We start from the raw sequence: 26753 nt of genomic DNA on the forward strand, positions 1-26753 counted from the left end.
GATGAATAGGACATGGAGTGCACTGATGCACGGCCACAGCTAGATTATTATGCTGTTCCATTGACTCAGATCACTACATTGCCCTCGCAGTGTACTGAGCCAGAATCTGGCCCTAATGAGACTATGGTGCCCCGTCCCGAACGCTATAGCACCTTACACGGTGACACAGAGGAAGTTGCACATGACATTGAAGAGGAGGTGATAGATGACCCAGTTGTTGACCCAGATTGGCAGCCATTGGGGGAACAGGGTGTCGCTGGCAGTAGCTCTGAAGCGGAGGAGGATGATCCGCAGCAGGCTTTTACATCGCAACTAGTGTTGAGCGATACCGTCCGATACTTGAAAGTATCGGTATCGGAAAGTATCGGCCGATACCGGCAAAGTATCGGATCCAATCCGATACCGATACCCGATACCAATACAAGTCAATGGGACTCAAGTATCGGACGGTATTCCTGATGGTTCCCAGGGTCTGAAGGAGAGGAAACTCTCCTTCAGACCCTGGGATCCATATAAATGTGTAAAATAAAGAATTAAAATAAAAAATATTGCTATACTCACCTGTCCGACGCAGCCTGGACCTCAGCGAGGGAACCGGCAGCGTTGTTTGTTTAAAATTCGCGCTTTTACTTGGTTACGTGAAGTCCCGGCTTGTGATTGGTCAGGGCGGCCATGTTGCCGGGACGCGGACCAATCACAGCAAGCCGTGACGAAATTACGTCACGGCTTGCTGTGATTGGTCCGCGTCCCGGCAACATGGCCGCCATTAACCAATCACAAGCCGTGACGTCACTGGAGGCTGGACATGCGCGCTTTTTAAAATACGCGCATGTCCAGCCTCCCGTGACGTCACAGCTTGTGATTGGTTAATGGCGGCCATGTTGCCGGGACGCGGACCAATCACAGCAAGCCGTGACGTAATTTCGTCACGGCTTGCTGTGATTGGTCCGCGTCCCGGCAACATGGCCGCCCTGACCAATCACAAGCCGGGACTTCACGTAACCAAGTAAAAGCGCGAAATTTAAACAAACAACGCTGCCGGTTCCCTCGCTGAGGTCCAGGCTGCGTCGGAGAGGTGAGTATAGCAATATTTTTTATTTTAATTCTCTCTTTTACACATTATTACATTAATGTTGTTGCGATACCCGATACCCGATACCACAAAAGTATCGGATCTCGGTATCGGAAATTCCGATACAGCAAATATCGGCCGATACCCGATACTTGCAGTATCGGAATGCTCAACACTAATCGCAACAGCTATCATCTGGCAGGCCCGTATCTGGCCAAAAATGTTTGGCAAAACCAAAAACACTTTTAGGACAGCGTGGCCATCCAGTGAAAGTAGCACAGCGTGCAATGCCTGAAAAGGTATTCGATAGTAGGAGGAGTGCAGTGTGGGAATTTTTTAACCAAGATCCGAATGATCAGTGCAAAGTTATCTGTAAGAAATGCTCAAAGACCTTTAGCAGATGGAAGAATGTCCACAATTTAAATACAACATGCATGCGTAGACATTTAACTAGCATGCACTTGCAAGCCTGGACTAACTACCAAACGTCCCGTACCGTTGGTGCATCTGCTCAGAATGAAGGTAGTCAGCAACGCTACATTGCTTCCCTCACTGTAAGCCCACCGCTTAGGACACCACCAGCAGCAAATGTGGAGGTATCATCGCAAGGCCAAAGCAGTCAGGGAATCACAAGGTTCTTGGTAGGAAACACTGTATGTAGGCCAACATCAAGAATACCATCACCAACCCTCTCTCAATCTGCCATGTCCACCACCACCCCCGCTAGTTCCACCATATGCAGCTTTCCAGTCCAGCTCACCCTACAAGAGACTCTTGTTAGGAAAAGGAAGTACTCATCCTCTCATCTGCGTACACATGGTTTGAATGACCACATTGCTAGACTAATCTCGTTAGAGATGATGCCCTACCGGTTGGTTGAAAGCGAAGCTTTCAAAGCTCTGATGGCCTACGCAGTACCACGCTATGACCTACCCAGTCAACACTTCTTTGCGAGAAAAGCCATCCCAGCCCTCCACCAGCATGTCAAAGACCGCATTGTCCATGCACTGAGGCAATCAGTCAGTAGAAAGGTGCACCTCACAACAGATGCATGGACCAGTAGGCATGGCCAGGGATGATACGTGTCCAACACGGCGCACTGGGTTAATGTGGTGGATGCAGGGTCCACAGGGGACAGCCATAGTGGGACAGTTCTGCCTAGCCCACGGTCTAGGAAACAGTTGGCTGTAGGCGTTCGCCACCCCTCCTCCTCCTCCTCCTCCAGAAGCGAAAGCTCGTCCACAGAGCACAGTCGCACGACCACTCCATTCGCAGCTGCCAGTGTTGCACACGAGGTGTCCCATTATGGAACAGCTAGTGGTAAGCGTCAGCAGGCTGTGTTGGACATGAAGTGTTTGGGCGACAACAGACACACCGCGGAAGTACTGGCCAAGTACTTGCAGCAAGAAACTCAGTCATGGCTGGGCAGTGTACATCTTGTGGCAGCTAAGGTAGTCAGTGATAACGGAAGGAATTTTATGGCTGCCATAGCCCTTTCAGAACTGAAACACATACCTTGCCTGGCTCACACCTTGAACCTGGTGGTGCAGTGCTTCCTGAAAAATTATCCGGTGTTACCAGCCCTGCTCCTGAAGGTGCGAAGACTTTGCTTGCACATCCGCCGGTCGCCCGTACACTCCAGCCGTATGCTGAACCATCAGCGATCGCTGAAGCTTCCCCAGCACCGCCTAATAATCGCCGTTGCAACAAGGTGGAACTCCACACTGCACATGCTTCTGAGGCTGTGCGAACAGAGGCGTGCTGTAATGTATTTGTGGGAGGATACACATACACGGGCAGGCAGTTGGATGGCAGACATTGAGTTGTCTGGTGTGCAGTGGTCGAAGCTACAAGACCTCTGTCAAGTCCTTCAGTGTTTTGAGGAATGCACATGGCTGGTAAGTGCAGACAACGCCATCATAAGCATGAGCATCCCACTAATGCGTCTGTTGATGCAAAGTTTGACGCACATTAAGGAGCAGGCGTCTGCAGCTGAGGAGGAGGGAAGCCTTGAAGACAATCAGCCATTGTCTGCTCAGGGAACTCTCCTGGATGAGGTGGCGGACGAAGAGGAGGAGGAGGAGAAGGATGATGGGGATTAATTTTTATGGGAGGAGGATGCTTCTCGGGGCAATAGAAACTGGTGGCATTGCAAGGTCAGGTACAGGGTTTTTGCAAGAGACAAGTGATGTTGATTTGCAAGAAAGTGCTCCTCAACCCAGCACAAGCAGTGAATTGACACCTGGAACATTGGCCCACATGGCTGATTATGCCTTGCGTATCCTAAAAAGGGACCCCCGCATTATAAAAATGATGACCGATGACGATTACTGGTTGGCCTACCTCCTGGATCCACGATATAAAGGGAAATTACAAAATAGCATGCCACATGAGAACCTTGAGCAAATATTGGCTACCAAACAAGCAAGTCTTGTAGACCGTTTGGTTCAGGCATTCCCAGCACACAGCGGCGGTGATGGTTCTCATACGAGCTGCAGGGGCCAACATGGCAGAGGTGTTAGAGGTGCACAAATCAGAAGTGGCGTTGGACAGAGGGGTTTTATGACCAGGTTGTGGAGTGATTTCGCAATGACCGCAGACATGACAGGTACTGCTGCATCGATTCAAAGTGACAGGAGACAGCATTTGTCCAGTATGGTTACAAACTATTTTTCCTCCCTTATCGATGTTCTCCCTCACACGTCATTCCCCTTTGATTACTTGGCATCTAAAATAGACACCTGGCCTGAATTGGCAGAATATGCATTACAGGAGCTCGCTTGCCCAGCTGCTAGTGTGCTATCAGAAAGAGTCTTCAGTTCTGCTGGTTCAATACTGACCGAAAAAAGGACTCGTCTGGCTACCTGAAATGTTGATGATCTAACCTTCATTAAAATGAACCAATCATGGATTTCAAATTATTTTGCCCCACCTTCCCCTGCTGACATGTAGCTTGCCTGAAAAATGTCTTGCTTTTGGCCTCCTCCATTTGCAGCTGCTGAATGTCCACCATAGGCCATTTTTATACCTTCCTAAATGGTCTGACTCCCCCCACAGGGCCGTGGTCACCACTTGGTGCAAGCACCCGTCTGAGTGCCGTTTGCCTGGACAGGTGGGTGTGCCCACTTTTGGGCGACGGCACTGGCACATGGTCCCTCATAGTACAATGAAGTGTCTCTGACGGTGGTGGTGCACACCCAACGTCAGACACACCATCGTAATATGAGGGGCCCTGTGCCAGTACCGCCGCCCATGAGAGAGTGTTCCCCCCCAGCTCAAACAGTGCTCTACCACTTGCAAAACTTACCTCTCACTGCTCCACCACTTTTTAGTCTGTGCTGTTAAATCCTTCAATGGCACTGCCAATACAAATTTGTTGAAATGATAGATGACAGTAAAAATATACAGGGGCCCTGCCCTTCATTTAGACCAGTTAATACTGTGCGCGAACTACCACTGTCTGCTACTCAGCAGAGGAGCCCACCCCTGTACCTAGCTATGCCACCTGTTTATTTAGGAACATTGTTTTGGCAGACATTTAGCCCACTTTACTATTTTGGCCTACTAACTGTGTCAGCCACTTCTTCCAGTTGTCCTCCACCGAACAAAGCAATATCTCTTGTGTACTCCAGTTACCAATTTTGAACTGCATTTAGCCTACTTTATCACTTGGGTCTACTACCTGTGTCTGTCTGCGCCACTCCTTACAGTTGTCCTCTTACTTATTTAGGCCTACTAACTGTGTCTGCCTCCCATTACAGTTGTCCTCCACTGAACAAAGCTGAGCCTCAATTTTCATCCTGTTTCAGATATTAAACTGCATTTGGCCTACTTGTTTGGTTGGGCCTACTAACGGTGTCTGCCGCCGCTGCTTGTTTTCCTCCACTGAACAAATCTGAGCCTCAATTTTCATCCTGTTTCGGATATTAAACTGAATTTGACCTACTTGTTTGGTTGGGCCTACTAACGGTGTCTGCCGCTCCTTGCTTTTCTCCTCCACTGAACAAAGCTGAGCCTCAATTTTAATCCTGTTTCGAATATTAAACTGAATTTGGCCTACTTTTTTGATTGAGCCTTCTAACAGTGTCTGTCGCTCCTTGCTTTTCTCCTCCACTGAACAAAGCTGAGCCTCCAGTTTACTCCTGTTTCGAATATTAAACTGCATTTGGCCTACTTGTTTGGTTGGGCCTACTAACGGTGTCTGCCGCTGCTTGTTGTTCTCCTCCACTGAACAAAGCTGAGCCTCAATTTTCATCCTGCTTCGGATATTAAACTGCATTTGGCCTGCTTGTTTGGTTGGGCCTACTAATGGTGTCTGCCGCTCCTTGCTTTTCTCCTCCACTGAACAAGGCTGAGCCTCAATTTTCATCCTGTGTGGAATATTAAACTGCATTTGGCCTACGTGTTTGGTTGGGCCTACTACCGGTGTCTGCCGCTCCTTGCTTTTCTCCTCCACTGAACAAAGCTGAGCCTCAATTTTCATCCTGTTTCCAATATTAAACTGCATTTGGCCTACTTGTTTGGTTGGGCCTACTAACTGTGTCTGCCGCTGCTTGTTGTTCTCCTCCACTGAACAAAGCTGAGCCTCAATTTTCATCCTGTCTCGGATATTAAACTGCATTTGGCCTACTTGTTTGGTTGGGCCTACTAAAGGTGTCTGCCGCTGCTTGTTGTTCTCCACTGAACAAAGCAGTGCCGCCTGTTTACTCCTGTTACCAATTTTGAACTGCATTTGGCCCACTTTATTACTTGGGCCTACTAACTGTGTCTGCCACTCATTACAGTTGTCCTCCACTGAACAAAGCAATGCCACCTGTTTAGTCCTGTTACCGCATTTGAACTGCATTTAGCCTACTTTATTATTTGGGCCTACTAACTGTGTTTCCTTCTCATCCTGCCCATTGCACAGCCACTGCTAGATGAGTCTGCTGGTACATTGACCCAGACCACTACATTCCCCTTGCACTCTACACAGCCAGAATCTGACCCTGCTGGAAGTCAGGTTCCCCTTCCCACATACTATACCACCTTACGGGGACAAAGAGGAAGGTGCAGATGAAAGTGCAGGTTCCTTCATCAGGTAGAGGCATACTCGTTGGCGACGTCACTGGCACAGGGCACCTCATAGTACGCAAAAGTGTCTCTGCCGGTGGGAGGCGCCCCCGCCGTCAAACACACCGCCGTACTTTGAGGGGCCCTGTGCCAGTGCCAATGCGAACGAGTGGGCCCCCCGCTTGCTCAGGATCACAGCACTTGCAAAGTTTGAATACTTACCTCTCCCTGATCCACCGCCGTGACGTAGTCTGCGTTTCCTGGGCCCACAAAAAACTTGAACCAGCGCTACCCCCCCACAACTTTAGCCAAATGACCCCCAATTTTCAATGACTAACTATTATTATAAGGTAAATTAAGATTGACAAGCTTAAGTAACAAGAATTGATGTTTTTGGCATTAAAATAGGCACTGTAGGTGTTTTCCTGTCCTCCACTCACTGCCGACTTTGATTCCCCATTGACTTGCATTGGGTTTCGTGTTTCGGTCGGCCCCCGACTTTACGCAATAATCTGCCGATTTCACCCGACTCAACTTTTGAGAAAGTCGGGTTTCGCGAAACCCGACTCGATCCTAAAAAAGTAAGAGTCGCTCAACTCTACTCTCAATATTTCATATTATAGTAAGGTGCAATGGCAATAATGCAGATAGAAATATGTATTAGTAGCCACATACATACAGTATTTCATAAAAATCTAAACATATAAAGTGCAATGATAAATGAATGTCCAAAACAAATAATACTGTGCAAAAATTATTGATACTGTGACTATGTGTAGCTATGCCCTTTAGCCTACTTCGGGGTGGGATATGGAGGAAGGGTCTTTTTCTGGATCTAACGCCCCCATCAGCCTCCTCAGCTTCTTGTACATGTCACTAATTATTCAGTACCTGCCTCCTTTTTAAATTTCTGCACCGCAGAATTTCGGTGACATGTATAAATAGATGTTGCAAAAAATTCTTGAAAAGATGCCAAAATAGACGACACAGGACAAAAGATGCTGGTGTGTCCTGTATAAGTCAAGTTGTAAGATAATTGTAGCTATATTATTTTTTTTACAGATACCCATTGTCACCAGGTATACAAAACCGTGATCTCCACTTGTTTAATGTTGAAGAAAATGGAGGAACCCCATTTATGTCGAAAGCTTCTGGAAGACATAATCATCACCATAAACATCACCACCATCATCACCACTCGTCTTACGGACAACTAGTGACAGACAGCAAAGAAAAAAATTCTGCAAGTCCCAGTGCAAGCAGTAAGTTTCACAATGGTTAAAAACTGTATAACTGGATCATTTTTTCAGAAAGTTCATTATTTTTTGTTCCTATTTTCATTGATTAATTTGTATTTTTTAACAAGTTCTACTGCAACTCACAACGTTTCAGAAAAAAAATGAACATATCAACATACATCCCACCCTGATTAGTATCAAAGTATTTGTGCATGCTTGGTTAGAACATACATTGGGAAAGTATCTTAATGCCCCAAATGTACACCACCCACACAGTTTCAGCTTCCATGGAGTGCTTAGAGATCACTGGACATGTTCACTGTATGTGTCATTGCTAGTGTTGAGCGATACCTTCCGATATGCATTGGTATCGGTATCGGAGATAGTATCGGCCGATACCGGCAAAATATCGGATCTCGCCGATACCGATACCCGATACCAATGCATTTCAATGGGACGCAAAGTATCGGAATGGTTCCCAGGGTCTGAAGGAGAGGAAACTCTCCTTCAGGCCCTGGGATCCATATTCATGTGTAAAATAAAGAATTAAAATAAAAAATATGGATATACTCACCTCTCCGGCGGCCCCTGGATCTTACCGCTGTAACCGGGAGCCTCCGTTCCTAAGAATGAGCGCGTGAAGGGCCTTCGATGACGTCGCGGCTTCTGATTGGTCACGTGACCACTCATGTGACCGCTCACGCGACCAATCACAAGCCGCGACGTCATCGCAGGTCCTTCACGGGCTCATTCTTAGGAACGGAGGCTCCCGGTTACAGCGGTAAGGTCCAGGGGCCGTTAGAGAGGTGAGTATATGGATATATATGGATATACTCACCTCTCCGGCGGCCCCTGGACCTTACCGCTCACGGAGAGGTGAGTATATCCATATTTTTAATTTTAATTCTTTATTTTACACATGAATATGGATCCGATACCGATTCCCGATACCACAAAAGTATCGGAACTCGGTATCGGAATTCCGATACCGCAAGTATCGGCCGATACCCGATACTTGCGGTATCGGAATGCTCAACACTAGTCATTGCCAGTAGCTCCTGGTGTCTATACTTAATATAAATGGTGCACCCCATGGGGCCGTGGGGTACTCGGTACCAGGTCTGACAGGCAGTTCTTAAAGTCCCGGCAGCAGTGACCCGGTCCGTGGCCCTGGGTGTCCAATAATAAAACGATGCTTTTGTGGTAAAAGGAAAATGGGAAATGTGAATAAAGTTTATGGGGAGAAGGGAAAATTTTGTGACGCCACCTGTGGTGTTCGGCAATGAGGTGGTGGCCGACACTGCAGTTCAGATCCTCTGGGGCAGATGGTGATGCAGCAGAGTTGGTGCAGCTTTCCATGGGTAGAGCTAACCCCAGGGCAGATGTAGTGTAGAGGATATAAGATGGCGGTGGTGGCTATGCCGGGCAGGTGCGATTGGAATAACGCAAAAGACACAGCAAGGTGCAGTTTCCAGACTTTTACTTACAGTTCTTTATGGCACCCAGCTGGGTGTGCTCTGCCATCCGGGTCTGTAGTCCAGCAAACTCCCAGGTAGATTGGGATGCACGTTTCCAGGACTCCTTTCATATGCCTTTCTCTAGCCGTCTCTCTACGTTGGTTTCCACTTCTCCTGCCCAGCGCCTTACCCACAGTGTCTCAAACCAGCAGCCACGAGCCTGGTTGGGCGGCGTCCCCTGCATCCCCTGGATTCTCTCCGGCTGCCTTTTTGGCAAAGTATGGGTGGATGTGGCTGTGACTTTTGCAGAAGCCACAGCCTCCGGTTTCTTAGCTAGACTTGCAGTTTCACACTAATTTGGGGCTGGTCCCCTTAATGCAACTTGGTACTTCCATGTCTGGATACAGGTCCCATGGGTGGCTTCTGTACTTCCCGTGCCCCTAGGACCCATTCTGTCTTGCTAGGAGCTTCTTTCTGTTTCTATTTCACTCTTCTTCCATTCTGTCTGTCAGGAGCTGCAGACCTGCATGTCTACTCAGTTCCACTTCCTCCCTCCTTCTCTCTTTCCCTCCTAATTAGCTCCTCCCCTACTTTACCTACCTCACCCACTCCCAACCCCCATTCCTATACAGCCTGGGATGAGGCCTTCCTCCCTAAGGGTACGCCCAGGTGCCCCGACTAAACTGGTGTGTGTTGGATGTGAGTGTTAGAGTCCTGGGTAGTGCTCCCTCCTTACCTGAGAATGGGATACCACACCTCTGGACAAGGTGCAGTATCTCTGTGGCGACTGGACCCCAGGGGCGCTACATAAACACAAAACGTGGTATGAAAAGATGATGGATACCCTAAAACTCGGGTAGTACATAGAAGTTAGGGTGCACCCACACTATGTGCAGTGAGTGTAAACTTCAATTATGGATATCTTTAGTACAACTCAAACTGACATTGGAAGAAATAAAAATTTACTGTAATATAAATGTCATTCTAAAATGTATGATAAGCCTCTTTACTCCTGATTAATAGGCTATCTATATGGTGGCCTATCATAAAGACAAAATGTTTCAGTGAGCATGTTAGGATCGGAACTGAGGGGGCAAGATTAAAAGTTTAATAACTTAGAGCAAATCCTAGGAGAGTAATTATATTTCAAGAGACCCAACTATTAACTCCAGCATGTTTCTCGGATTTGTGATTTAAGGATGTTAGGGGCACTGATAGGGTCTATAGATATATCACTCCTCTCCCTCTCAAAATATAATACAAATATACTGTACTGTATGTCAAAAACAATGTAGTTTCAAGATTGTAAGATCATTTACTGTATATGATAATAGTGTAAAAAAAATATTAAACTTATATTATCACCATATAATAAAACAAGAAACAAGTGTTATCACAATACTGTTACTGAACAAAATCAAGTATACCAAGACCAGTATCAGCAATGTAATGCATGAGCTGCACTACCTGAGCCACTTGTGTGGGTTGTAGAGTCCATCTCATGCTACCACAAGTGTGAAAGCAGAACCAACATTCAAAAGTGACCAAAACATCAGGCAGAAAGCATTGGTACTGAGATGTGGTCTGTGGTCCCCACCTGCAGAACCACTCCTTTATTGAGTGTGTCTTGATAATTGCCAATAATTTCCATCTGTTGTCTATTCCATTTGCGCAACAGCATATGAAATTGATTGTCAAACAGTGTTGCTTCCTAAGTGGACAGTTTGATTTCACAGAAGATTGATTTACTTGGAGTCATATTCTGTTGTTTAAGTGTTCCCTTTATTTTTTTGAGCAGTGTAGTAGTATAGAAAGTTTAACCAGCACCTTTGGAATTAAAATTATTTTTTTTACCCCTAATTTTCTTTTAGGTGAGAGGATGGCCATTCATGAATGTGACTATCTGCATTGTAAACTTAAATGCCATAAACCACAAGTATAACTGACCACCTGTTAAATTATTAATACATCTTTCTGCATTCTCATGAAATATACTGAGGCATGTAAAAGTTTGGGCACACCATGTCAAAATTACACTTATTGTGAAGAGTTAAGCAAGTTGAAGATGAAATGATCTCTAAAACGGCTAAAGTTAAAGATGACATTTCCTTTGTATTTTTGGCAAATATATATATCATAGAATCATAGAATGTTAGAGTGGGAAGGGACCTTAAGGGTCACCATGTCCACCTCCTGCTCAAGACAGGATTCACTAAATCATCTCAGACAGATGTCTGTCCAGTCTCTGTTTGAAGACTTCCATTGAACGACGACTCACCACCTGTCATGTCAGCATGTTCTACTCATTGATGACCCTTACTATCAAAAAGTTTTTTTAAACTACCGTATATACTCGAGTATAAGCCGAGATTTTCAGCCCAAATTTTTGGGCTGAAAGTGCCCCTCTCGGCTTATACTCGAGTCACGGTCTGTGGCAGGGTCGGCGGGTGCGGGGGAGAGGGCGCTGAGGCATACTTACCTAGTCCCGGCGATCCTGACGCTCCCCCTGCCCGTCACACTGTCTTCGGGTGCCGCAGCTCTTCCCCTGTACAGAGGTCACGTGGGACCGCTCATTAAACTTATGAATATGGACTCCACTCCCATAGGAGTGGAGCCGCATAGTCATTTCTCTAATCAGCGGTGCCGGTGACCGCTGATAGAGGAAGTGGCTGCGGCACCCAGAAACCAGCTGTCCGGGGGAAGGAGCGGGACGCCGGGAGCAGGTAAGTATCGCATATTTACCTGTCCACGTTCCACACGCCGGGCGCCGCTCCGTCTTCCCGGCGTCTCTCCGCTCTGACTGTGCAGGTCAGAGGGCGCGATGACGCATATAGTGTGCGCGCCGCCCTCTGCCTGAACAGTCAGTGCGGAGAGATGCCGGGACGGGACGCTGAGGAGCTGCAAGCAAGAGAGGTGAGTATGTGTTTTTTTTTTTTATTGCAGCAGCAGCACCAGCGTTATATATAGCACAGATTTATGTGGAGCATCTATGGGGCCAAACTGAACGCTGCAGAGCATATAGGGCACAGCTATATAAGGAGCATCTATGGGGCCAAACTGAACGGTGCAGAGCATATAGGGCACAGCTATATAAGGAGCATCTATGGGGCCAAACTGAACGGTGCAGAGCATATAGGGCACAGCTATATAAGGAGCATCTATGGGGCCATACTGAACGGTGCAGAGCATATAGGGCACACTTTATAATGAGCATCTATGGGGCCAAACTGAACGGTGCAGAGCATATAGGGAACAGCTTTATAATGAGCATCTATGGGGCCATAATGAACGGTGCAGAGAATTGTATATGTGGCACAGCTTTATATGGAGCATCTATGGGGCCATAATGAACGGTGCAGAGCATTCTATATGGCACAGCTTATATGGGGCAATAATCAATGGTATGGAGCATTATATATGGCACAGCTTTATATGGAGCATCTATGGGGCAATAATGAATGGTATGGAGCATCTATTTTTATTTTTGAAATTCACCGGTAGCTGCTGCATTTTCCACCCTAGGCTTATACTCGAGTCAATAAGTTTTCCCAGTTTTTTGTGGCAAAATTAGGGGGGTCGGCTTATACTCGGGTCGGCTTATACTCAAGTATATACGGTAATCTGTACCTTCTTCCTTTCAGTTTCATTTTATTGCTTCTCATGTTTCCATGTGAAAATGAGAATAAAGATGATCCCTCTACACTGTGACATCCCTTCAAATATTTATAGACAGCTATTTAGTCTACTCTTAGGCCATGTGCACACGTTCAGTATTTTTCGCGTTTTTTTCGCGTTTTTTCGCTATAAAAACGCGAAAAAAACGCTAACATATGCCTCCCATTATTTTCAGGGTATTCCGCATTTTTTGTGCAAATGTTGCATTTTTTTCCGCGAAAAAATCGCATCGCAGAAAAAAAAGCAACATGTTCATTAAACTTGCGGAATTGTGGGGATTCCGCACACCTAGGAGTGCACTGATCTGCTTACTTCCTGCACGGGGCTGTGCACACCATGCGGGAAGTAAGCAGATTATGTACGGTTGGTACCCAGGGTGGAGGAGAGGAGACTCTCCTCCATGGACTGAGCACCATATAATTGGTAAAAAAAAAGAATTAAAATAAAAAATAGTCATATACTCACCCTCTGATGGCCCCCGCAGTCTTCCCGTCTCTCCGGTGCATGCCGCTGCTTCGGTTCCTATAGCTGGTGTGTGTGAAGGACCTGCGATGACGTCGCGGTCTTGTGATTGGTCGTGTGACCGCTCATGTGACCGCTCACGTGACCGCGACATCATCGAAGGTCCTGCGCACACACACCATCTATAGGAACGGATGCCGCTGAGGAGATCGGCTGTCTGCAGGTGAGTATAACCATTTTTTTTTTTTTTTTATTATTTTTAAACATTCTATCTTTTACTATTGATGCTGCATAGGCAGCATCTATAGTAAAAAGTTGGTCACACTTGTCAAACACTATGTTTGACAAGTGTGACCAACCTGTCAGTCAGTTTTCCAAGCGATGCTACAGATCGCTTGGAAAACTTTAGCATTCTGCAAGCTAATTTAGCTTGCAAAATGCTAAAAAAAACGGGAAAAAAATGCAAAAAAACGCAAAAAAAAAATGCGGATTTCTTGCAGAAAATTTCCGGTTTTCTTCAGGAAATTTCTGCAAGAAATCCTGACGTATGCACATACCCTAAGCCTTCTATTTTGCAAGCTAAACATTATCAGATCCTTTAACCGATCCCCGTAGGACATACTTTGCAGTACTTACCATCCTGGTAGCTCTTTTCTGAGCTTGCTTCAGTTTTTCAATATCTTTTTTTAAAATGCAGTGCGCAGAACTGGACACAGTATTCCAGATGAGGCCTGATTGACGAGGAGTGGAGCAGGATAATTACCGTATATACTCGAGTATTAGCCGAGATTTTCAGCCCATTTTTTTAGGCTGAAAGTGCCCCTCTCAGCTTATACTCAAGTCATTGTCCCAGGGGGTCAGCGGGGGAGGGGGAGCTGCAGGAGTGGTGGCTGTCACATCATAATCACCCCCTCCTGATGCGGTCTCTGCACATCCCTGCTTCTCAGATGGTCCCTGGCTATGCCAGCTCTTCCTGTGTTCAGCGGTCACATGGTACTGCTCATTAAAGTAATGAATATGGACGCAACTCCACTCCCATAGGTGTGGAGCTCATATTCATTACTTTAATGAGCGGTACCATGTCACCGCTGAACACAGGAAGAGCTGCAGGTGCCAGAGACCATCTGAGAAGCAGACAATGCGCCAAGATGGGGTGAGTATGATGTGGGAGGGTGAGCCATGCGATTTTCACCTGTCTCCGTTCCACCGCCGGGCTCTGTCTTCAGCGTCCTCTGGCTGTGACGTTCAGGTCAGAGGGCGCGATGACGTCTTTAGTGCGTGCCCTCTGCCTGAACAGTCACTGCAGAGACCCGGAAGACACAGAGGCGCATGGTGGTGGAACGGGGACAGGTGAATATCGCAAGTGCCAGGGGTCTGAGCCAGCAGCGACACCGGCACCTGACCCCCATAGCGCGCCGGTGTCCCTGCCTCCTCAGGACACCGGCACCTCTCCCCCAACGACGAGAGTGAGTATATCATTTTTTTTTAATCGCAGCAGCATATGGGGCATATTGTTTGTCAGGACTCTGAACATTTTGATTACCTTTTTGTGCATTACTGCCCTTTTCCAAGATGGCGTCTTTGGTCTCATGTGCACTGTGTGTTCCTGCTATAAAACTCCACCCCAGCCTTCAGTCTGTGCTAGAGTATTTTGCCTTGCATCCAGCTCCTGACCTCTGGTGACTCCCTGGCTATATACCTGCTCCTGTGAACCTGTGGGGTTATCCTGCTACTCTGCTCTGAGTTCCTGCTGCATACACCAGTTCCAGTAATCCTCCTTCATCTGCTGCTCGTGTTTACTTCCATCTGCATTTGGTGGACATGTAAGCTGTTGCTGCTCTGCAAGAACCTGAGACTATTACCCAGACCTCCCTGGTTGAGCTAAGATATTATTTGAACTGCCTTGTAAGTAGTGTTGAGCATTCCGATACCGCAAGTATCGGGTATCGGCCGATACTTGCGGGTATCGGAATTCCGATACCGAGATCCGATACTTTTGTGGTATCGGGTATCGGTATCGAAACAACATTAATGTGTAAAATAAAGAATTAAAATAAAAAATATTGGTATACTCACCTCTCCGACGCAGCCTGGGCCTCACCGAGGGAACCGGCAGCGTTCTTTGCTTAAAATGCGCACGTTTACTTCCTTCCGTGACGTCACGGCTTGTGATTGGTTGCGTGCAGCCCATGTGACCGCGACGCGACCAATCACAGCAAGCCGTGACGTAATTTCAGGTCCTGAATGCCTAATTCTGCATTCAGGACCTGAAAATTACGTCACGGCTTGCTGTGATTGGTCGCGTCGCGGTCACATGGGCGGCACGCAACCAATCACAAGCCGTGACGTAATTTTAAAATGCGCGCGTTTCCTGCCTCCCGTGACGTCACGGCTTGTGATTGGTCGCGTCGCCCATGTGACCGCGACGTGACCAGTCACAAGCCGGAACGTAATTTTAAAATCCTGAATGCCTAGAATTAGGCATTGAGGACCTGAAAATTACGTCACGGCTTGCTGTGATTGGTCGCGTCGCGGCTACATGGGCGGCACGCGACCAATCACAAGCCGTGACGTCACGGAAGGAAGTAAACGCGCGCATTTTAAGCAAAGAACGCTGCCGGTTCCCTCGGTGAGGTCCAGGCTGCGTCGGAGAGGTGAGTATAGCAATATTTTTTATTTTAATTTTTTATTTTACACATTAATATGGATCCCAGGGCCTGAAGGAGAGTTTCCTCTCCTTCAGACCCTGGGAACCATCAGGGATACCGTCCGATACTTGAGTCCCATTGACTTGTATTGGTATCGGGTATTGGTATCGGATTAGATCCGATACTTTGCCGGTATCGGCCGATACCTTCCGATACCGATACTTTCAAGTATCGGACGGTATCGCTCAACACTGCTTGTAAGCATATCTATCTGTGTTTTGGACTAAGCAAGGACTTATTCGTGTCAAGTATCCTCAAGAATAATTGTGCTTCATAGACTTTCTGTGTGATTGCATTTTCCTCTGAAGTTTCCTATAGACTGCTGAACTGCATTTGATATTTGCACCAAGTGTTGTGGACTTGAGTTTCTCTCTGCACCTGTTTGAATCACCATGTGATAATATAGACTTTACCACTAGGGTTGAGCGAAACGGGTCGGCCATTTTCAGAAGTCGCCGACTTTTGGCAAAGTCGGGTTACATGAAACCCGACCCCTGTGTGGGGTCGACCATGAGGTCGGCGATCTTCTGAATCTGGTATCGGAATTCCGATACCGAGTTCCGATATGTTTGCGATATCGGAAATCGGTATCGGAATCCACATTTAAGTGTAAAATAAAGAATTAAAATAAAAAATATTGATATACTCACCTCTCCGGAGGCCCCTGGACATCGCCGCTGGTAACCGGCAGCCTTCTTTGCTTAAAATGAGCGCGTTTACGGCCTTCCATGACGTCACGGCTTCTGATTGGTCGCGTGCCGCTCATGTGACCGCCACACGACCAATCACAAGCCGTGACGTAATTCTCAGGTCCTAAATTCCTCATTCTAGGAATTTAGGACCTGAGAATTACGTCAAGGCTTGTGATTGGTCGCGTGAGCGGTCACGTGGGTGACCGCGACCAATCACAAGCCGTGACGTCATCTAAGGTCCTTTACGCGCTCATTCTTAAAAAGGAAGGCTGCCGGAAGGAAGCAGGGCGTGTCCGAGGGTGAGTATATACCTAATAGGAATATACTCACCCTCGGCTTCTTTCCGGCAGCCTTCCTTCCTAAGAATGAGCGTGTTCAGGGCCTTAGATGACGTCACGGCTTGTGATTGGTCGCGGCCGCCCATGTGACCGCCACGCGACCAATCACAAGCCGTGACGTAATTCTCTAGAATTAGGAATTTAGGACCTGAGAATTACGTCACGGCTTGTGATTGGTCGCGTGGCGGTCACATGAGCGGCACGCGACCAATCAGAAGCCGTGACGTCATGGAAGGCCCTGAACGCGCTCATTTTAAGCAAAGAAGGCTGCCGGTTACCAGCGGTGATGTCCAGGGGCCTCCGGATGGGTGAGTATATCAATATTTTTTATTTTAATTCTTTATTTTACACATTAATATGGATCCCAGGGCCTGAAGGAGAGTTTCCTCTCCTTCAGGCCCTGGGAACCATAGTATCCCATTGCACTGCATTGGGTTTCGTGTTTCGTAAGACCCCGACCCCGACTTTTTTATAGGATCGGCCGATTTCGCTCGACCTGACTTTTGAGAAAGTCGGGTTTCGTGAAACCCGACCCGATCCTATAAAAATAAAAGTCGCTCAACCCTATTTACCACTTATAAAACTGTGTCCTGTAGTTGTCTTGTTCCACGCAAAGAGTCTCCTGAGTTATCCCCTATAATTATTACATTGTTCTATGGAGCATCCTATAGGGCCATGAACCTTTATGGAGCATTCTATGGGGCATATTATTCTATGGAGCATCTTATGCGGCCATCAACCTTTATGGAGCATTATATGAGGCATATTATTCTATGGAGCAACTTATGGGGCCATCATTAACCTTTTATGCAACATTATATGGGGCATATTTTAATTTGGAGCATCTAATGGAGCATTATATGGGGCATATTTTCCTATGGAGAATTTTATGGTGCCATCATTAACCTTTTATGCAACATTATATGGGGCATATTTTAATTTGGAGCATCTAATGGAGCATTATATGGGGCATATTTTCCTATGGAGAATTTTATGGTGCCATCATTAACCTTTTATTCAGCATATTTTTTGTATGAAGCATCTTATGGGGCCCATCATGAACTTTATGGAGCATTATGTGGGGCTTCTGATTCAATACGGATATTCAAAAACATTTAATACACTGATGTCTCAATTAATTTTACTTTTATTGGTATCTATTTTTATTTTTGAAATTTACCAGTAGCTGCGCTGCTGCATTTCCCACCCTAGGCTTATACTTGAGTCAATAAGTTTTCCCAGTTTTTTGTGGCAAAACTAGGGGTCTCGGCTTATACTCGGGTCAGCTTATACTTGAGTATATATGGTACTTCACATGATCTAGACTCTATGTTTCTCTTTATACATCTTAGTATACCCAAGTCTGTTGCATTTCTCCCTGTTAAATAAAATTCTATTAGTTGTTCAAGCTTATCTAGATCCTTCTGAATCCTTTCTGTGTCTGCTCTAGTGTTAGCTATCCCTCCTAGCTTTTCATTATCTGCAAATGTGATTAGTTTACATTCAGTTCCCTGAAATGTAACACTTTTCCAATTGGATGTGCAACTATTTATTACCACACTTGGAGAATGATCACTGAGCCAGTTATGAATCCACCTAACCGTAATCTTGTCAATCCCATACTTGGTCTTTTTTTTCAGTAAGGATAGTATGAGTTCCTTTATTAAATGCTTTGCTGAAGTCGAGATATACTATATATACCATATTTCCCTGATACAATTGCAGCGCCCCAGAGTCCTGGTCATTGCAGTAATGTCATTCTTCCACCAGGGGGAGTGATATTACGTCTGAGGGCAATAAAGGAGATCTTCTGTCCACACACAACACACTACACACTCCAGGCCTCCAGGGGGAGATACACTTCTATTAGGGCACTCCTCACAGTTAGGTAAAACTGGTGGTTTGGTTAGGAAGTTAGTCAGAACCCGACGGAGTTTGGCAGAAGCTGGCTGGAGTGGGTTCCAGCCAGATCCAGACTGCGGTCTGAGGAGGACTAAGGTCCACGGAGCTGCGCCTGCCCCACGTGCGGCAGCATCCAAAGAAAGAGACATTGAAAGGATTTGCGTTGCAGTGAGTGAGAAACAAAGTCATAGCAAAAAGGAGAGGAAACCAGAGGGAGTTCTGCCCTGTAAAAGGCTGCCTCCTTCTGAGGCGCAGGAATCTGGTAGCCAGAATACCGATGGAGTAAGGATCTCTATGCTTTACTTCAGAGACTGGCAGGACAGTTATTTCCACGTTAGCTGCCCGACTTTATACGGTGGCAACTTGTGGGTGCCGGGGCATCGTAGGGTCCCTATAAAAAGCCTCAGGTGGCCACAGGTGGCGTCACGAACATTATCCCTTTAAAGACCTCCCTCCAATTTACAAACGGACATTCCCCCCTAGGGCCACGGACGGGGTCAGCCACCGTGACATCCCCGCCGAGAACCAAAGGGCCCGGCTCCGAGTACCCCACTGCCCTACAGGGGGCGATCCACAACCAATCAGTGATTCCATCATAGAATGAGATGACATTAGTCTGGCATGACTTGTTTGGTACAAACCCATGCTGGCTCTGCTTATTTACTGTATTCTTATCCAAATACTTACATACATGCTGTTTAGTAATTTGTTCAAATATCTTTCCTGGTATAGAAGTAAAGCTCACTGGCCTGTAATTTCCTGGCTCCATTTCCTTTCCTTTTTTGAAGATAGGGACAACATTTGCCCTTTTCCAATCTTCTGGGTATTCTCCTGTTTTCCAGGATTTTTCAAAGATTCTGGCTAGTGGTTCTGCAAGTTCCTCTGCTAACATTTTCAGTACCCCAGGATGTAATTCATTCAGACCAGGAGATTTAAATTAATTTAAATTAGTCAAGTGTTCCCTCTCCATCTCTCTGTTTATGGATATAATGGATTCTTTAATTCCTTTGATGGCATTGTGAATATCAGTTGATGTTACATTAGCTTTCTTAGAGAACATTGATGCTTAAGGAATTTAAAAGTTCGGCCTTCTCATCATCATTTTTGACCAACTTCACCTTTTTCATCCTGTAAAAATCCTATAGCAGGTGTGACTTTTCTTTTGCTTTTGCCATACCTCCAAAATCCTTATATATATTAACCCCCTAGTGACCAAGCTAATTTTTTTTAAATCTGACCAGTATCAATTTATGTAGCCTTAACTCTGAAATGCTTCAACATATCTCATTGATTTTGAGTGTTTTTTCATGACACATTATACTTTATGATAATGGGAATTTAAGTTAATATATGTTGCTTTAATTTCTAAAAAATATCTGAAAGTTGAGAACATTTTTTTAAAAATTGCAATTTTCAAACAAAAACATTAATAAATTACATTTCCCTCATGTCTGCTTCACATCAGCACCATTTGTAAAATGTTGTTTTATTTTGTTAGTATTTTGAAAGATTTAAAAATGTAGCAGTAATTTTTCATTTTTTTAAGGAAATTTACAAAACTTACTTTTATAGAGACATGTTCAGTTTTGAAGTGACTTTGGGGGTCATACATATTGGAAACCCTAAATGTGATACCATTTTAAAAACAGAACCCCTCAACGTATTCAAAATTGCTTTAAAGTACTTCATTAACCCTTCAGATGCTTTTCAGGAATCAATTTTAAAGAAGCTTGACAGGAATGAAAAAGTTTATTTTTATCACCTAAATGTTTCTAACTTCTGAACAGGCCGCTATAGCCGGCAGACTGTAAGGCCGTTATTTGGCTATGGATTGCCATGGCAAACATCAGGACCACTCAATCAAGATCTCAGGGTGCCAATGGGGTTAAAGAGGGAGCCCGCACACTCTGTTAACCATTTAAATGCTGTAGTCACTATTGACAGCAGCATTAAGGGGTTAATCAGCTATGGTCAGTGCCAACACCGATAATGGCTGATGCATAAAGTTGTCAGTAATAGTGTATAGCTGACAGCTACAGGTTTGTCACTTGTATGGGGATGCTATTCTCTTATATTGTAGGTCAGTAAAAAGACGTATTGGTGGTCACTAAGGGGTTAATGTTGATGATTATGGCTTATAGCCATACACAGACATCTTTGCCTGATTGCTTTACCAACACAATTTTCACTTTTCCCAACCTTTACACAAGCTAAATAGTGGTATAACATTCAGAAGTGATTTGGACAGTAATTATGCCCTCTCTTGTGCTCCACACAATAATATTAACCCCTTTTGTGTCCCACTCAGTAATATTACCCCTCTCTGAGCCTCTACACATTAGCAGTGCTCTCCATATTGTAATACTGCTCTCCCTTTTGCCTACATATTGTAATAGTACCTCTCTGGGCCTCAACAAACTAATAGTGCCTTTTCAATGTCTCATTATATTAATTGTTCCTTCAATGTGTCTTCACAAAGTAACTGTGCCCACTCCTGTGCCTCTACAAATTAATAACCACACCCATTGTTCCTCTACATTATAACAGTTCTACCTTTGTCTCACTACAAAGTAAGTGTTCTTTTTGAGCCCCATAAAATAGTACCACCCACTCTTTAAATTCTGCAATCCATTGGTGATAAAAACAAAATTATCTGAGACAGATCCATAAGGAAAAATAATTTCCCCTTCCACCTCACTCCAGTCTGCAGTCTGGCATAGGAGGAGGGATGAAGTGATGTCAAAGGTAACAATTATTATTATTATTATTTATTTATTTATATAGCACCATTGCTTCCATGGTGCTGTACATGAGAAGGGATTACATACAAATTACAGATATCACTTACAGTAAACAAACTAACAATGACAGACTGGTACAGAGGGGCAAGGAACCTGCCCTTGCGGGCTTACATTCTACAGTAAAACAATAAAAGATAACAATAAAAGATAATATGCAAATTGCTTCTTCAGAGAAAAAGAGGACTTGAACTCTATAGCGCCACCTGTTGGAAGTTAACAGTTATGCAGATCCATGTGGCCCATTGTTAGTATCGACCCATGTAGAATTTGACAATTATTAAGTGGGCAGTATGGCCCTGCCCCCCACTTACTCTGAAAATGAAAGGGATTTAACACGGATTTAGTGTTGTTATCTCTTTAATTTTTTTCCTGCACAGTGAAATGCCTAACTGGATGGCTAATGCAGACAAAATCATATAAAATTTTAAGTAAAAAAGTTCTGTCTCTGCAAGGCCTCATTCACATGTCCATTTTCCATATCCGTATGCAGTCCATGTTTAAAGGACCGCAAATACACATACACACCCATTGTATTCTGTGGTGGTGCACACATGTCAGATTTTTCATATAGACCATGTGTCCATGGGAAAACCCCCCAGCACCAGGGATGTAATGCGTGCCGCACATGTGCACACTGATAACACAGAAATCTCATTGAGGTCACCGTAGTTCATCAAGCCACTCACAATGAGCTGCCCTTGGGAACCGCAGCTTCAATGACCTGCGGTACTCTCAATGGCGTCACCACAGGACACTGAAGCTCTGACGCGCACGCTCATGCCACCATTTAGCTAGTTATCCAGATGAAGGAGAGATGGATTATGGCATGGGACAAATTAATTATCGTCGGACTGTTGGGGAATATGGTGTTTTTAATTTTAATTTTACACTAATAAATGGGTAAAAGAGGGTGGGAGTGTTTATTTCAATTAAAATACTTTATTGTTGCTGTGTATTTTTAACGATATGACTATGGGGTAAGTAATGGGGGCGTCTTATAGATGCCTCACCATTGCTAACCCTTGGGCCTGATGTCAGTGCCCAAAAAGCTGCTGACATAAACCCCAACCCAACCCTATTACCCCACTTACCACTGCACCAGGGCAAGTGAGAAGAGTGAGTCTAAGCGACAGATTTGGCACCTCTTATTGATGCATCATATCTGGGGCGGCTGAGGGCTGATGTTATTAGCCTGGGAGGGAGGCCAATTTCCATGACCCCTTCCCTGGTATTAATAACAGCCCACAGTTGTCTATTTAGCCTTTGCTGGTTAGAATTTATAGGTGGACCCTATTTCATTTTTTCCCTTGGGTCCCCTGTGAACTAACCAGTAAAGGCTAAACAAACAACTGTGAGTTGTTATTAATACCCTGGGAACATTTAGGGCTAATGGTCCCTTTTCCCATATTATTAAGTAATATCAGCCCCAGCGGTTGGCTTTCCAACAGCTAGTTATGAAAATTATGTGTGAACCCATGCTGTTTTTCTTTTAAATTCATTTAAGTACAGAATAAAAACAAACAAAGCACTGATTATATATCACACTGACATTTGTATGTATCTGTCTGTCTATCATGTTCCTCATCACTATCGCTATCTCTGAACATCTTTAACACATAACTCTCTTTAATTTCTGTGCTGCATTGCATTCCATACTTGTCACACTGACAGCTCACTGACACATGGACAGCACATGGACACATGGATGTCACACTGATGTAACACACCACGGATCTCACCAGTTCTGATGTGGAGACATAGGGGTCAGTAGGTGACGTCTACTGACCTGAGGCCGCATGGAGCACAGCTCATTCCACTGAACGCCTGCTAAATTTTTCCTGTGGGCGTTGTACTACTCAGACAACACAAGGTGAGTATAAAAAAGTGTGTCAATACTTTTTTGAACTACAAAACACACAATAACATATACAGTGGGGGAAATAAGTATTTGATACACTGCTGATTTTGCAAGTTTTCCCACCTACAAAAAATGGTCTGTAATTTTATTGTAGGTACAATTCAACTGTGAGAGACAGAATCTTAAAAAAAAAAAAATTAGAAAATAACATTGTATGATTTTTACATAATTAATTTGCATTTTAGTGCATGAAATAAGTATTTGATACAATAGAAAAATATAACTTAGTATTTGGTAGAGAAATGTTTGCAATTACAAAGGTCAGATGTCTGCTGTAGTTCTTGGCCAGCAGAGATTTTGACCCACTCCTTCATTCAGATTTTCTTCAGATATTTCAGGTTTCATTGCTGTTGCTGGGCAACCCTCCAAAGATTTTCTATTGGATTCAGTCTAGAGACTGGCTAGGCCACTCCAGGACCTTGAAATGTTTCTTACAGAACCACTACTTAGTTGCCCTGGCTGTGCGTTTAGGGTCATTGTCATGTTGGTAGACCCAGTCACGACCCATCTTTAATGCTCTTACTGAGGGAAGGAGGTTGTTGGCTAAAATCTCGCAATACATGACCCCATCCTCCTTTCAATATGGTGCAATCGTCCTGTCCCTTTTATATTCACATATAAAACTGGCCTATTTAAATGACTCTTCCCAAACAACACAAAAAAAACCAACAAGAAAATATAGGAAGCAACTGTCAAAAGTCTAAAATTAACAAATTTTTATTTAATTCACAAAAAACAAATTGGATTGCATAATACGGATAACATTAAAATATACTGTCCTCAGAAAAGTGCACATGCAAATTATGACCTCACGTGCACAGCCATGCAAAAGCTACCACACTAGATTTGCAAATTTAGTATCAGAAAAATGCCCAAAGGACAAAGAGTAGAGGCATAAACTACAATACTGTGATAAGCCTATTTTAAAGTGACCAATAGTGCGTACTCAGTGCATATAGAAATCTCTGTTATCCCTCTTTATAATATATGAAAGAGTATTTTAACCCTGTCTGCCATGTTATTAAAATGTCAAGTGCTTAATGAAAAGAAATTCTTCTAATAGCTACTGTATGGCAGATAATGCAGGCCTCACACTGTATTTAAAGAGGAAAATAACCTAAACATGTCTCATGCATTTCAAAGGCTAAGTACGGATGCTATACATGACCTGCACGTGCTGTCCTGATGGCCCCAACGCGCGTTTCGCGTCCTGCTTCTTCCGGGGGAATGTGTATAGGGGTGAGTATAACCGGTTTCTTATATATGTCTCTCACAGGTGGCAGCGGTGTTGTAATGGCGCTCTCGCCGCTGTCCCTTTGTCAGAAAAGCACCCCAAAATTACTTTGCATTGGAGGTGTGTCTCATACTGTCAAAGATTTCATCACGTGCAAAACGACCCATGTGGTTTATGTGGTTTTATGTAGTTGTAAGACCTTCTATATTGGTAAGGCCATTCGCCCCCTCTATGTGAGGTTCAGAGAGGATTACAACTCGATCGGGTCAGACAAGGGGGTTCCACGTTTGATCAAACATGTTAGGGAATTCCATGGAGGAAACCCAGAGGTGCTTTCTTTTGCTGGCCTTGAAAGGGTGTCTCTTCCAGTGCAAGGAGGAGATCTGCACAAGCTTCTACTAAAAAGAGAGGCCATATGGATTATGTGCACTAGAGCGCAAGAATCCGCTGGTTTGAATGAGAGATTGAATATGTCCATTTTCCTGTAATAAGCCGGTTTTATTGTGTTTTTGTATTGTTTTCATTTGTTTTCCAAATGCATTTTAATTGTTATGTATAGCTGCTGCACATGTGTTCAAGCACCGGGGGTGGGGTTTAGCTGCCACCCTCTGTTAAGAGGTGATGCTAGTCTCACTTTCCTGTGTGAGCAGTAGAAGCGCCACTGCAGCGCGAAACGGCTGTCGTCCATCCCACTCCTGCTCCCATCCTCCCGACGCCAATATTTTAAAGTACTGGAATAAAGAAGTTTTTTAACCGGTGAGTGCCATCCGTTCATTTCAATTTTTGTATCCAAAGTAAAATGAATATTCACTCCTCTCCACACCCATGGGGGCATGGGGAAGCATGAATATTAATTTCTCTTTAGCAGCAGGGACAGGCTCCTGTCTCCAGCTGCTGCTTTGCTGGCACCGGGTGGGCCCCCCTGACTTAGGGGTCCCATAGCACCTCAATGTGCCGCTATTAGCGACATGCCACTGACTGGGGGCCCCAGGAGCAGCGGGGGCCCTAGACAGCTGCTGGACCTGTATGCCAGCAGGTGTAAGTGCCTGGGCCCTATGGAGAATCCTCTGATTCCCTGGTGGGCCAGTCCGACCCTGCCTTGACTATGATTTGTTGTTCTCCTAACCAATAGGTTCTCTTTGAAAAAATGTGGCAGCCACAAAACAAAGTATTGTTCCTGACAGATTTCTCTAATGAATTTGTTTGATTCGCTTCTTTGCCACTTGTAGCTAAGCCCTTAGTAGTAAGTTCTCTTTTTTACAACAGTTTTCAATTTTAACATCTCAATCTTATGAATATTGATTGCTTCATTTCTTAAAAAGTATTGCTGCTGAAGCCGGATTCTTCTGCAATATTGGACATAATGTACAGTATTTGGCATTTATATCTAACCATTTGCATTTAGTTTGAAGTGTTCTATACTTTTTTCACACACTAGTGATTTTTTAGAAATCTTAATCTAATGTTCACTACATGTTTAAACTGACAATATGATTCTTTCGGTCAGTACGAGTATGCAGATATCAAACATGTATAAGTTCTTTTTTTATTTAAGTGGTGAAAAAAACTGTTTTTGTGTTTGTTGCCATTTCCGATTCCTGTAGCGTTTTCATTTTTCAGGATCTGAGGCTGGATGAGGGCTTATTTTTTGTGGATTGATCTGATGTTTTCATTGATACCATTTGGTGGTAGATATGATGTTTAGATCCCTATCATTGCATTTTATTGCAATATTACAGCGGCCAAAAAAGCGTAATGCTTGAGTTTTTTTATTTTTTTTCTCATTACCCATGTGGAGACACAGCATTGTATCTTAATTAGCCAGATGACTATTTTTAGCAAACCAAGAAAAGAATAGACTGTTATCTGTGTGTTGACTTTTGAATTTATGTGTTGGTCAAGAAAACAGACTTTTGCTTCTGTAAGTCTGTAATATGGACATTTCATATATTACATATTGTACTCTTATCCTGGATGACTAGTGATGTTTACTGATATGCTAATAATGCATTGTGTAGGCCAGATAGTTTGGTGACTTCGAAAACAGAGGAGGAAAAACTATGCAAATGGATTAAATAATTAAATAATGCAACTTGATCTCATCTCCATTCTTACCCTTTATGTAAATACTGAATGAAGGACACTTGTTAAGTATAAAAATAGGTTACATGCCTCTGTACAGAGAGACAGCCAGAGGTTCTGTC

The 26753-nt window shown here is 44.5% G+C and overlaps 1 protein-coding gene across 1 annotated transcript in view; it reads left to right on the plus strand.

The window, feature by feature from the left end:
• EPB41L4B (erythrocyte membrane protein band 4.1 like 4B) overlaps positions 1-26753 on the plus strand; it is a 1243532-nt gene that overhangs the window by 644133 nt on the left and 572646 nt on the right. The window contains exon 16 of the mRNA XM_077269578.1: positions 7187-7386. Coding sequence (XP_077125693.1) covers positions 7187-7386 — 200 coding nt within the window. The remainder of the gene's footprint in view (positions 1-7186; positions 7387-26753) is intronic.

This window comes from Ranitomeya variabilis, chromosome 6, assembly GCF_051348905.1.
Source record: "Ranitomeya variabilis isolate aRanVar5 chromosome 6, aRanVar5.hap1, whole genome shotgun sequence".
Lineage (NCBI taxonomy): Eukaryota > Metazoa > Chordata > Amphibia > Anura > Dendrobatidae > Ranitomeya > Ranitomeya variabilis.